The 12,511-nt window shown below is 54.1% G+C and overlaps 2 protein-coding genes across 4 annotated transcripts in view; both read left to right on the top strand.

The window, feature by feature from the left end:
* Nucleotides 1-20: 20 nt before the first annotated feature.
* LOC127473407 (heme-binding protein 1-like) lies at nucleotides 21-5,854 on the top strand. 3 transcript variants are annotated; one of them, XM_051792961.1, is made up of 6 exons: nucleotides 254-269; nucleotides 386-471; nucleotides 1,415-2,741; nucleotides 3,070-3,211; nucleotides 3,344-3,527; nucleotides 3,692-5,854. In XM_051792961.1, the coding sequence occupies exons 3-6, from the start codon at nucleotides 2,583-2,585 to the stop codon at nucleotides 3,864-3,866; spliced, it is 660 nt and encodes a 219-aa protein (XP_051648921.1). In that variant the 5' UTR covers nucleotides 254-269; nucleotides 386-471; nucleotides 1,415-2,582; the 3' UTR covers nucleotides 3,867-5,854. The 3 variants fall into 3 exon arrangements, with proteins under 3 accessions (XP_051648920.1, XP_051648921.1, XP_051648922.1); XM_051792960.1 differs by lacking the exon at nucleotides 1,415-2,741 and having other exon boundaries at nucleotides 21-269; XM_051792962.1 differs by lacking the exons at nucleotides 254-269; nucleotides 386-471 and having other exon boundaries at nucleotides 480-1,510; nucleotides 2,574-2,741.
* Nucleotides 5,855-6,828: 974 nt separating this feature from the next.
* Nucleotides 6,829-12,511, top strand: part of PTK7 (protein tyrosine kinase 7 (inactive)) — a 37,510-nt gene continuing 31,827 nt past the window's right edge. The window contains exon 1 of the mRNA XM_051793119.1: nucleotides 6,829-6,927. Within this exon, the coding sequence (XP_051649079.1) occupies nucleotides 6,897-6,927 (31 nt within the window). The 5' untranslated portion in view covers nucleotides 6,829-6,896. The remainder of the gene's footprint in view (nucleotides 6,928-12,511) is intronic.

The following is a 12,511-nucleotide window of genomic DNA, read 5'->3' as shown; positions in this document are numbered from 1 at the left end:
GGGGGGACTGCGGCGACGGTCCACGCGCGGTCCGCCGGCGCGCCAGGGGGCGCTCCCGCCGCGCCGCCCCGAGGCGCTGCCGCTCCCGGCGCCGTTCCCGGCGGACGCGATGGCGCGGATCACGCTGGAGGATCTGGAGCGGCTGGGCGAGGAGCCCGCGGCCGCCGGCGGGGACGGCGGCGACAGCGAGGACGACCAGGAGGAGCAGGGCCGGCTGTTCGCGCACTGGGAGGCCGTGGCTAGCACGCATCGAGTGAGCCTGCCCCGAGGTGAGCGCCGGGCCGCGGGGGTGGCGCGGGCCCGCCGGGGCTGACGGCACGAACCAGGACTCCTCCTGCGCTGCGGCCGGGGCGAGCCTTGTCTCTCCTGTTGCTTTGCCTTGCAGACATGGCAGGCCCGATCGCCCAGATGGCCCGGCACAACCAGGCTCGCGAGCCTGTGCCGTACGTGTCCCTCTCGCAGCACGGGAAGGTGAGGCCGGACCCTCTCCGCACGCCCGGGTTCTCACCCGCTGCCCGCCCGTGGTGAGGCAGGCTCCGGTGCTGTTGCCAGCCCGGGGAGCAGGAAGAGCCTCTCCCTGGCGGGGAAGGTGGCCCCGTGTCGGCAGGCGCGCACAAGCCTCACAGAGGTTCCCGGAGAAGCATCCCAGGATGGCACCTCTGGATCGGTGCAGTATTCTGGTGTTCCTGCGTCTCCTCCTCTGTAGAGTAATGGCAGTCCTCAACTTTCCGGCCTTTATTTTAAAATTGGACTAGTCCTGCTGCTTTCTCTGGTCTTCTGACTTCTAGCTGTCTTCTTTACCAACCTGTTCTCTGCTGGGGTGGGCACATCCAAGAGAGTGAATTTTCAGTTCAGAGTCTGCTCCCTGCCTTGCTCAAAACTCCTCATTGCATATCTCAAAGCCCTGCTGGCTTTGTATTTATGCTGGTTATGTGGCTACTCTTTGAGCTGGAGATCTCAGCAGGCATAAGATAAATATGCTTCTGTGGGGAATGCAGGGCCTCTGGCCCTTGTCGTCAGACCTGAGCATGTATTCTTACTTGTCACAACTGCCAATCCAAACATGGTATCTTCTGCCTGAAGATCTCCTCTCCATGCTGGTCAAGTTGCACACTTCTTCTCATCTCTTGCACATATGGGTGCTTCTGAGCTTTGAGAAATAACTGCTTGTCAGACTGGTTCCTGTGTCTCTGCAGGCCTCATTGGGCTTGCTACCCAAGGCATCTGTCAGTTGTCCTCTATATGAGGAGAGGTTAACCAATTTTTTCTGGGCTGAGGTCCAGCACTCCCTGTAAAACATGTCTGAGCATGTGGGTTGTGCAGCTCTGAACTGGGGTTTCACCACACTCTCTTTCCCTGTTCTTCTGGTCCCAGGGACTTAATCTGGCTTCTTCTCCACCTGTGTTGATCCCAGACAGGAATGGGGCCCCAGAACTTTGTGGGAACTGAAGATCTTTTGTTGCCTGAAGATCCTCTGTGCCTGAGGAAGATTCTTGGAGTTTGAGGCTGGGTGAGAAGAGCCACTTCCTGGCATTAGTGCTGAGGGGACTTTGGAGCTGGACTCTTAGGGACACATTTCCCAGGTTCAGGCAGGTCATTAGTATTTGTTGCTTCTCCTGAGCTATCAGTGCTACAAGACCTCATTCTCTCAGAGGCAAGTGAATTACTGTGTCATCTACAGTGCCGTGCTCTGTCGATACTCAGTCAAATTCCCCAGCTCACATTGCAGGGACCTGTTGCTACTGGATCTGTGTGAAGCATCTTCAATATTTCTCTTGGCCAACTCCTATCTGGAGTGGTAGTGCTTAATATAAGGGTCAGGCTGTGGCATACCCTGCTGTTGTGACTTGCTGAGTTGATAAGTTTATTTGCAGATGGTGTGGCAGATGAGAGTTGCAAATAGTGTAGAGGAACTGGTGGTTTTCTTGCTTGGAAAAGACTCTTGCCCTGCTCTGCTTTGCTTGGTGGGACAATAGCTGGCATGGCCTCAGCTAGAAGGCTGGCCTGCAGTGTTTTGGGGCAGTCTTACTGGCATCCCACTGATGCACAACAGTAGGTCAGATGCCTTCCTTCTGCCTTTGGTTTGGCTCTCAGAGACCTGATGTGGGTGGAGGCACAGGGAGGACAACAATTCACTGTTGAGTCTGGTCACAGCTTCCTGGCTTGGTCACTGCCAGCACAGCTGTGGAAGCAAGAAGTTTGGAAAGATACCCTAAGCTCTGTGGAACAAGGTTGTCTCATGACCACTTTAATCTGGCTGAAGAACAAGAGAACAGCAGGAAGATAGGTGCTGGTTACAACTTCCCAGCATCTCTTTATGTGTTACCTGTGATCACAGACGTGCCATGAGCTGAACTATGAGCATATCCAGGTGCAATTTTCCCCACTCCCCTTGCCCTGCTTCTGCGTTGGCTTTCTCCAGAAGACTGGACATTCTGTCTTGGAAATAGAGATTCTGACCCATCTCACAAAGTTGTCCTCTCTGCACCAGCTGGGTTCATGTCTCTTCTTCTTCCTATCACTTCTTGGTATGGGAGAAGGATCTGAGAGGAGTTTTGTTCCTGTCTTCACAGCTCTTCTGGATGGTAGAGCTCTTCTGCCAGATTTTCCCCTCTACTGGGTGGGAGTCTTTTTGCTCATTATCTTCTGTGCATACAGTGTTCCAAGGAAAAGGCACTGTACCTGAGGATAACATCAGCCTTACTGGAGGCCTTTGGGTGCCTGGAATCAGGAACATCCTTGTGAGTAGGCAGGACAGAGACCAGAGGATGTACTGCATTCCTTGTGCATGCCAGGAGCCTCCAGACCCCCTTGCACCCTGTCCCTTGTCTGTGCCTTTCCTTTTGCTGACTTTTGCCCGGTGCTCGTAAGTATCCTTGTCTGAAGTGTGTGTCATGCCAGCTCCCCTTGCCTTCTTTGTCCTCCTCTGCCAACTGATTAGCAGAGGGGCTTGTTTTGGCAGGGTTGTGTCTGCCCGCTTCTTGCCTGTCAGTGTTGGTTTTCCACCCAAGTGCTGCAGTGTTGTCAGCGTGCTTAGCTCTGACTTGGCTTCTCTGTGGCCTGTTTCAGTGCGAGGAAGCAGCCTATGAGGAGCGGCGTTACCCAGCTGGGAAGTGGGCGTGTGTCACCAAGGGGGAGCCCATGTATGAGCAGAGCATCTCCATGAGCTTCATGAAGCTCATGCGCTACATCTGCAAAGAGAACTCAGTAGGTGTGTGCAGGCAACGGCTGGAGGGGCTGGCAGGCTGCACAGAGGGAGGGCTTTGCTACTGTCCATCTGGAGTGGGGAGGAGCGCTGCCACTTCTGACCCACCTGTCTAACTGCCTTCCTACCTCCTTCTAGGTTGCTATCTGGGCATGACAGTCCCGGTGCTCAATGAAATCCACCTGACCAAAGATGAGACCGAGCTGGAGCGTGAGGTCGTAACTGCCTATTATCTCCCAGGAGAGTTCCAGCAAAATCCTCCTGTTCCCATGGATCCTGAAATCCACATCACTGAGAGGGCACCGCTCCGGGTTATAACCAGGTGACCCCAGCACCAGAGGTGTTTTCTCAGCTCAGCGGAGATGTACGAACTCCCTGCATGGCTGCTGTGGTTCTTTGGGCAGAGGGATGGGAGCCCTGGCTGTGGGAAGGGGGAATGTGCTGGCTCTGTTACTTATGTTACTTATGTTGCTTCCTTTGCTGCAGGGTTTTCTATGGGATGACCACTGAAGAGACAATTCTGCGGGAGATCAATCTCTTCTGGGAGCTCTTGGGCTCCACAGACACTGTGCTCCGGGAAACCTACATTGTGGCTTCTTATGAAAATCCCAGCATCCCTCAGCGCCGCAATGAGATCTGGTTCATCTGCCGAGCAGAGTGAGTCCCCTCTGTGACTGCAAATCGTCCTGTGACTGGACCTGGTGCAGATGGCAGTTCTGACCCAAAGAAGATGGAGCATGTTCTGACCCACTATTCACCCACAAAATGACAGACCAAGAGACTGCAGGGTGGGTTTGCAGCCTGCCCTGCAAGGGTTCTGTCAGGGGAAATCCTGCCTGATCTGCACTTCACCTGCCCCCACAGGGGCCAGCTGAGGCTGGAGCTGGCACCAGGGACAATCTCTGCAGCAAGCTCCTGGTGGGAAGCATATGGTGGGGGGTCATTGAGGCAGTAACCATGTGGGCTTGTGCAATGTGCTAGCCTGACCTGTGCTCCTCTCAGCTCTGAGCTGGGCTTGCAGAGCTGTGCCAGGTATGCCAGTGGGGCTTGTGGTTGGCAGAAGCACAAGCTGATGGTGTCTAGAAAGCAAATGACTGTGTATAAGGTGTGGGGCTCTGTGTGGCCTCTGGCCTGCTTCCTGTGAGAATGGCTGCCTGTCCCGAACAGAGCCACTGAAATGCTGCTACGGGAACAGTGGGATTTGAAGGGGGAAAGGGCTTGAATTCAGGTGGGAATCCTGAATGCTTCCTGCCGGGGTGGCTCTCTTTGTACTGTTGGATGCCTCCCTGGCTGTCACTCAACAGTCGTCAGCCAGGACTGGGGCGCTGGCAGCCTTTGTCCATCCAGGTGCTGTTTTGCAGACCTGCTGCTGAGAGGGACAGGTGCTGACAGCAGCAGGCGTGGCACCACTGTGTGTTGTGCATTGATCAGTAAGTTTCACATCCATGAATACTGTCATGCTTTCCTGGGGGAAGCTGGCAATGCCAACAGTAAATAAACCCAGCTCAAACCACTGCAGCTACGGATCACTGATGGTGGGGATGTGGGGTGGCTTGGGAAGAGGCTTGCTGTCTCCTTCCTGAAGATGCTCCAGGCTGCAAAGCTGTGGCTAATTTGAAGGGCTCTAATGTTTGCCCAGGTTATGACCCTGTGTTAAGCCAAGCACAGCTTCTGCACTGCTGCACATGCTGCTTCTGTTGCTACTGCAAACAACTCTGGGCACGCTCCCCTGCCAGTAAGGTGCTTTGCTGTTGGATGGGGTCTGCTCTAGCCTCATTTTTCTCCATGCAAAATGTGGATCCTTTGGCTGTACTGCACATGGGCTCCTGATCTTTGGGGGTGAGAATTCTAATGTGACTGTATGTCATGCTGGTTGGCCGCAGAAACACGTACTTCTGTAGGGATGTGTTTAACTGGCTTGGTGTCAAGGGACTTGTGACTGCTTCTGACCCAGTTCCCAAGGGGTTTCCTCCTGCTGTGACTGAATGTGTGCTGTGTGGCTCGCTGCCTGCTGCTCAGACTCTGGCTCTGGCCCTTTGGCCCTACACTGCAGCTGGAGGGTAGGAATGGGGGGAAAGCCAGGGCCAGCTCTGTGGTCTCACTGCCTTTAGCAGCACGGGTGGCTTCTGCCACTCCTTTCTTCAGTCAGATGCTGTTCACTGGCCTCTCCAGGCTGCCTTGCTCTCTGGCAGCAAGGAGTCTGGCTACCTAGCTGGTGGCTGTGGGGAGAGTGAGGCTGAGCATGTTACATCCTTCCCTGCAAGGGAGCAAGGAAGCTTCAGGCAGAGTCTGGGCAAGCACAGCAAGGGCAGACAGTGGTTTCCTGGGTATCTTATGGTGCAGTTCTTGTTCCTGGGGCACTAAAGGCAATATGGAGTGGGGAGAGGCAGTGACAGCCTGCAGCTCTGAGGCCGATGTGGTAAGTGCTCCTCAGACAAGTCATGATACCTGGGTCAGCAGTGCTGAACTCACTTTCTCTCCTGGGGAAAAAGCAGCAATGCTCTTATGTGAGGCTCAGGTCAGGTGGCTCAGTATCAGTGGGAGAGAAAGTCTGCCAGTGTGTGTGGGACAGAGACACTTTCTCTTACTACACATTAGCTGCTTTGCTTGTCTTGAGTTGCAGGTTGAAATAAAACTTCCTTTCTAGAGCTTTTTGAGTAGGGTACCACTTCCTCTGAGGCTTCTTGGTCCCCAACCACAACCAGAACAGCTTTTGGTGGCAGGAGATGATGGCTTCCCTACACGAGGGGACTAGTCTGTGGTTACTGGCAAAGTTCCTTAGCTGCATGCCCTGTGGGAGCAGCTCCGTGGTCTTCCAGGAGGTGGTAATGGAGGCTTCTGGTGCAGCACCAGAGTGGTACTGCCACACAGGGCAGCAGCACGCTCCAATCCTGTGCCACAGGTTTTGCTGAGTACAGGCTTCAGCATCCTCTGTGATGGATTCAGCAGCGCTTGTGGGGATGTTGTGTGCCTGATGGCAAGACTTCCATGCAGTACCAAAAGCAGCTAGCATTTTGGAGGCTCAACAAACCGGCTGGAAAGCTGGCGTTCAGAGCTACAGCTGTGAAAGCCCGTGTTGCAGGACTGCAGCACATTCTACCGCAGGCATTGGGTCGGGCAGAGAGGCCTCCAGCCATGCAGATGGCCAGACCAGCTAATGCCTCGGCTTGGGCCCTGCAGAGGAGCAGCAAGGGGCAGGCTTCTTGTGCTGTGTCCAGCCCTCTGCCCCTAGCAGGGTGTGGAGCTCCTGGCCCCTGCTGCCCCAGTGCCTTCATAGGGTCTCTCACAGCGGTACAGACCGGGAGCTTCTGCCATCAACTTAACAGCCCGACTACGAGGAGCTCCTGGGCGGGAAGGGACCTCTGTCGCTTCCTCGCTGCTCCGGGCACGCCGTGTTCGGCAGGAGCAGGGGTCGCGCAGCGCAGGGGCCCCCGGCGCGGCCCTCACGGCCCCCGGTACCGGGGAGGCTCTGCACGATGACGCCGGCGAGCCCCTCGCCTCGCGATGGAGGCACGGGGGGTCCGAGCCTGGCACCGGCCGCGGGACCCCGCTCCTCCCGACCCCGCCCGGTTTCCGGTGGCTGCCCCTCCCCCGGAACCCCTCCCGCCGGCGGGGCGGGCGGGGCGGCAGCGGCATGGCTGGGGGCTGGCGGGCGCGCTGACTGGCGCGGCGGCGGCGAGGGCTGCGGAGGATGGCGGCGGTGCGGGCGCTGCTGGTGCTGGGTGAGTGCGGGCCGGGGCAGCCGCCGCAGCTTCCCCCGCCCCGGGAATGCAGGTCCCGGCGGCGGGGCTTCGCGCCCCCTCTCGCGTCCGTAGCTGGGCCGCGATGCGGCTGACGGCGGGGCGGGGGGCTCCGGGGCTGAAGGAGGTGCGGCCGTCCCCGGGGCCGAGCCTCCGGTGGTCCGCGCCCCCTCGGGTTGGGGAGGGAGGAGGGGGGGGCCGCGGGGCTCCGGCGCGGAGCAGGGGCTGCGTGGGGCCCTGTGTGTTCCAGCCCGGGGGCGGCCGCGCCCCCGCCCCGCGCAGCCCCGGGAGCCACCGGGGCGCCTCGCCCGGCTCTCCTTCCCCGGCGTGCGCCGGCTCGCCCTGCCCGCCCGCCCGCCCGCTCCTATGGGGGAGCGTCGTGCCTAAATCCACAGGGATGCAAATGCGCCAGACATTTGCCGTCTGGGAGATGGCGAGCAGGCGCTCCCGGAGCAGCCGCGCTCCGGGGAGGGCTCCCGGAGGCCCCTCTAGCGAGGCTTGGCCCCGACCTGCGCCCCTCCGGGCTCCGTGGAGAGAGCTGAGACTGGGAAGGCTGTTTGTGTGCAGTGGTGGGTGGTTTTCCTATGAAATCTGATCAGATCAAAACTCGAGAACAAACAGTGGGCGCGCGGGGGGGGGTTCCACCCGTGGAGATTGACCTCCCGGCTGCTGGAGGGGTTTTGTCCCTTGCTGAGCGCATCTGGCTGAGCCCTCTCCCCCGCCCCCCGTGCCACCCTCCATGCCGTGTAGGGTGTGAGCCAGCCTCCCTGCCCTGTCCTAGCTCTGCGGCCCGTTGATTTGCCTGGCTGCTTGCTTTTCACGTTGTCCAACTCCAACTACAAAGCCCAGACCCACCTTCCCTCGCTCTGCTCCATGGTGTTTCTCCCCCGCTGGCCTCTTAGCACCGTTTCCCTTGTCTGAGGAGCCCAAGGTCTTGGCTGTGGCACGAGAGCCGCAGGGGCTGGGAGCTATTTTTCAGCCTGGCTTTGAAAGGTCCCACGGCTGCCCCATAACAGAGCACCTTGTTTCTTCTCTTTGGAGCCCTGCAGATGGGGAGGGTCCTGCGTGCTGCTAGTAGCCGTTTGCAGTCCTTTCTGTCTCACTGTGTGCACAGTTGTAGAGTTTGCTTTCCAGTTTCTGCTGCAAAATCAAGAGCAATCTTAGTTTAGCACTTGGGTAGGATACTGCCTCTGAGGGAAAGATATCTGTAGCTTCTGCCCTTCCATATCTGGAGGTGTGGCTGAGCCCTGCTGCCAGGCGGTAAGTATTGTCCAATTTACAGCTGATAAGCATGAAAAGCAACGCTTACTTAGCTGATTAGCACCGTGATTGCAGAACGTCTTGGCAGCCTTCTGGGAAGGCTGTTTCTGGAGAGGGAGTGCATGCTTAGCTTGGGCCCTGGATTGAAGCCACAGGGCTCTGTGAACCTGCCACAGCATTCACCTAGCTGCCAGCAGGCCACTACCGGCAGCTGGGATGTGCAGACCTGCCTGTGAGGGCTGTTGGTCGCCTTTCCTACCAGCACACTCCGCTCTACAGTTGTTGGGAGTTTCTGTGCGGCTCCAAGCATGTACACTACTCCTTGTTTCTCTTGCTGAGCAAGACCATGTCCTGCAGCACTGGGAGGAACACGCTGCTGTTGGGCTCTCAGACACTAAAAAATCTCAGATGGTGAAACATACTGTTTGACATCTAGGTTTTTACAGGCTAGTGGTAAGTTTTGTGGGCTGCAAGGCGTCGTCTCCCTTTGCCTGTAGATGCTGTTTGGAAAGAGCACTGGGCAAAGACCTGTGAGGCATGGTCATGCAGGTCCTTTGCTATGTGTTTCAGAAGTGCTCGGTGCCTGGACTGCTGGTCCTTGTTCCTCCATTTCCGTTGTTCAGTGAAGCTGTGATCTTTCTGGCAGTGGCACTGCAGCATGCCAAATGTGTGCTGACTTAGGCTGGAACATCTGGTTGAAGTGCTAGCAGAGGAAATATTTGCTGAGTCAACTTTTCTTTAAAGCGAAAAAAACCCCAAAAGGTCGATTTTGTTCTGGAAATGCCTCCATGTCCTGTGGTGAGCTCTGTGTTTCTGTATGGCAGTACTTTTCTCATGTTTGCTAGCAAGCCTGGTCTTAAGAAAATTTCTGAAGACGGTAATGATCTGATCCCCCTTGGGACTTGACTGTGTTCAGATGGGGCTCTAGGCGGGCTGGAACCCTGATGTGGCAGGAGCTTCAAAGGCATGGCAGCTCCATAGTCGTGGCCATAGGCACTTCTTTGTCTGCACAGTGGGGTCCTGAACCACTGTGAGCTGGCACTGATCAGAGCGTTGTCATGTTCTGCATCCTTTAAAGATGTCCTCTGAGCTCTTTATTGATCTGGAATGAAGCTGTCTTCTAAAGGCAGATGGGCAGATGTTTAAACTGCAGCAAGCACCCTGTATTTAGTTGCATGCTGGGTAATGAACACTTGCCGATTGAGAATATGTTTCCTCCCAGTCTGCTGAATACCTCTTGCTCAAGGGAGGCAAGTGGATGGCAGCTCATATCTGCTAGTAGGTCAGATGTTTGGCCAAGGGCTGGTCCGTGTTGCATCCAAGCAGATAGGCACGTGTCCTAGGAGGGCAGGCTGCACTTTCTCTAAAGGCCATGGAGCTCAAGGGGAATGGAGAAAAGAAGGTAGGAAAGGGGTAGGAAGAGAAGAGCCTGGCTTTGGGGCAATGGACAAGAATGCAAGGGCCAGTTTGGCTGTAAGTGATAAGGCACTTCAAAAAGATCTGAAGGCTGTGAGGCCTGGTTACAGGTATTTGCTAGAGGATCTTTACACTAATATTTTTCTTGCCTTCATTTCAATTCATCTGCTATTTAAGTTGCAAAGATCAAAGCTATATTCCAGCAAGCTAACATGGACTTAAGTAAATAGCTGGACCTAGTACACCTCTTTCCAGTGAATAAACACTCTTTCCTCTCTGAACATTTTCAAGCATACCTCTCATGCCTGGAATGCAAAATATTTCACATTAGCAGTGGGTGTTTCCACTACTTTCGATATTTGGGAACTTGGAACAAATGCTTATTTAGCAGTGGACAAATTTAGGTACAAATGTGCTCTTTGTGAAGGCAGTTGCTGCTGCGGTGTTTGCAGGGAAATTCCCTTGAGACTGGGGGACATGTTATTGTTTGTTCAGACCACAAGGAGCAGTTCTCGTTCTCCTAACGTGGTCTCGTGGGTTGGGACAGGCAGCTCTTTGGAAGCCTGGAGGGCAGCAAGACCAACAAGATGTTTGGCAGATGCACAGGAACATTCTTCTTGGTGAGGTTTAAGTTGCACAGGGTGTTAACTTTGGGTTTGGTGGGGTTTGCAAAGGCTGTGAACCAGCACAGTGGATTTTGCTGTGTAAGTGAAAGAGGCAGGCCCGCAGGTGGGCCTTTGGCATGGCAAATACCTCCTGGAGAAGGCTGATAGTGCCTGATGTGGGAGAAAGGCAACTGTAGTGTTTTTTACCTTTATAAGAAATCAACTGTCTTGGGGGAGAGAGGAAGGAGAGATGGAGAAATGACGATTTGACAACTGACTGAAAGAAAGACCAGCATATTGGTAATTGGTCCTCAGTGTACATTTCAGCATGGCAGAGGTGCCAAGGTGAGTGGTCTGATTCCACGTCAGTCTCCTTGCTTGGAAGATGTTGGAAGGTGTCATCTAAGAGCTACTTGTAAATGCTTTTTAGTCTGTTAGAAGAGCAGATGTTGTATTGCACAGTGGGGTTAAAAGGCTGTACTGTGAATGTAGTGTACCTTATGTGCTGGATTGCCTGAAATAAGCAATCCCACTGCTGGACATGGAAGAATTTGTTCTCTGAGAGAGACCTTACAGGAAGGAGGTAGGGATGCTGCAGATTTTCAGGCTTTTCATATGGCTGCTGCTCTAGCAGCAGCCACTCCCTGGGCTTTGCCATAGTTTGGAGGCTCTGCATGTAGTTCACATCTTGTTCCTCATATTCTTGTGAGCTTTCAGCAGTCCAGAAACATTGTGCATCTCTTGCATTTTTAGGGAGGTTGTTCTGAGGGAGTTGCAAATAAGACAGGGGACCCTGGGGTCTTTTAGAAACCTGTTTGCTTGCTTCCTAATACCAAAGCTATTGAACCACAGCACAAGGAAGCAAACACATTGATTTTGGAGGATGTGGCCAGTTCAGAGTCCTGTACTTTTACCTCCTTCATCCTACCAGACCCTGTCAGGATCTGCTGTGCTGGTTGTGTTGATGAGGTGTCAGCTCTCTCCTTTTCCCCACCTAACACTGTGGGATCTGATCCAGAGGCTGCTTTCCTGCACTGCTGTTGGGTGCTATGTGAGGGAGCAGTGTCCAGTCACCTCTCAAGTCATACAGGGCCAGCAAGTCCACCTTTGCACTACAATGGGAACTGTTGCTCTTGCTGTTTGGTTTAGAGGGCAGCTGGTGTCCCTATAAAAGGACCAGACTGAAGGATCATCATTCTGGAGAAGAATGATGAAACCATCTCCTGTTTCACTCTTCCTGTGCTTTCTGAACATATATATCACTGTGCAGACAGTAGAAAGGAAAAGAGGCTTGCAAGGTATGTTGTTATACGGATATAGGTTAGTCTGGGAACTAAACCAGAATCTAGCTTTGCAGGAGGCACACAAGTGTCTTCAGTCTCAAGAAGTGAAGTACTGGAAGAATAGATGTCTGGGGTTTCTTCTGGAAGTGGGCAAAGGCTGGTTGTAGTCCTGTGGGCTCTTAAGGATGGAGGCACATTCAGTGTTTTTAGCAGCTGCAGTTCTCCATGTCCAGGCTGTGGATCTGGGTGCTGCTTGAATATAGGTTTGTCCAGTATTTTGTCTTGCCTCTGCTTTGGTGAGTTGCAGCACGGTGAGGATGAGCCCATGCTAACCCGTCAAGGGAAGGACTCCATTTCTGGTTATTCCTTTGTTCCAGGGAAATACTTGGCAGCAAGCGCTGTTCTGTGTTTACCTGTGTCTCCTTTTAATCTGTGCAGCCCTTGCCGAGTAGCTGTGGAAGATCTTCAAGCCAAACACAAGTGGTCTTTGTTTCAAAGCATCAATTTGTGTTGGCAGCCAGGTCTGCAGCGCATGTGCTTTTCATTGACTGCTGCTCCGGCTCCATTTCTCACTCTTGCCAGCTCTTTTTTAAATTTAATACAAAAATGTTTTCCCTGATCTTAAAAGGTTGAGCCGTACAGTACTTCTAGTCTTAATTTAAGCCTTGCCATTTTCAGGGAAGCAGTCTGTTCTGTGACCAGAGACTGCTTCCCTCTGCTCTGAGAAGTAACTAATACATGCTCTCTGATCAATAAAGAGAGGCAAGGGGGGACTTCAGAGTGGTTTGCAAGTTTCTGAAAGCTTGTTCTGTGTGTCTGGGATGAGGAGTTTGGGTGTGCCTGCCCAGTTCTGACCATTCCTGAGCTTGCTTGTCTTAGAGTAGTTTGGGAAAGTTGATGGGTAGGTGCTTTTGTTGATACTCTTTGCAGGCTGTTACTGCCTGAGACTGCTCCTTTTATTTGATTAGCTTTCAAAAATCCATCCTCTATTCTCTGATTTTT

Source organism: Manacus candei, unplaced genomic scaffold (assembly GCF_025592945.1).
Source record: "Manacus candei isolate 608988 ecotype Guabito, Panama unplaced genomic scaffold, ASM2559294v1 h1tg000035l, whole genome shotgun sequence".
Taxonomy (NCBI): Eukaryota; Metazoa; Chordata; class Aves; order Passeriformes; family Pipridae; genus Manacus; species Manacus candei.
This window is presented reverse-complemented; position numbering and strand designations above follow the sequence as displayed.

Excerpts from the sequence above, each read along its gene's own strand:
- LOC127473407 (XM_051792960.1), top strand. The coding sequence starts at position 110 with ATGGCGCGGATCACGCTGGAGGATCTGGAGCGGCTGGGCGAGGAGCCC. Across the intron at positions 270-385 it reads TCGAGTGAGCCTGCCCCGAG|ACATGGCAGGCCCGATCGCC; the intron begins GTGAGCGCCGGG and ends TTTGCCTTGCAG. Across the intron at positions 472-3,069 it reads CCCTCTCGCAGCACGGGAAG|TGCGAGGAAGCAGCCTATGA; the intron begins GTGAGGCCGGAC and ends GGCCTGTTTCAG.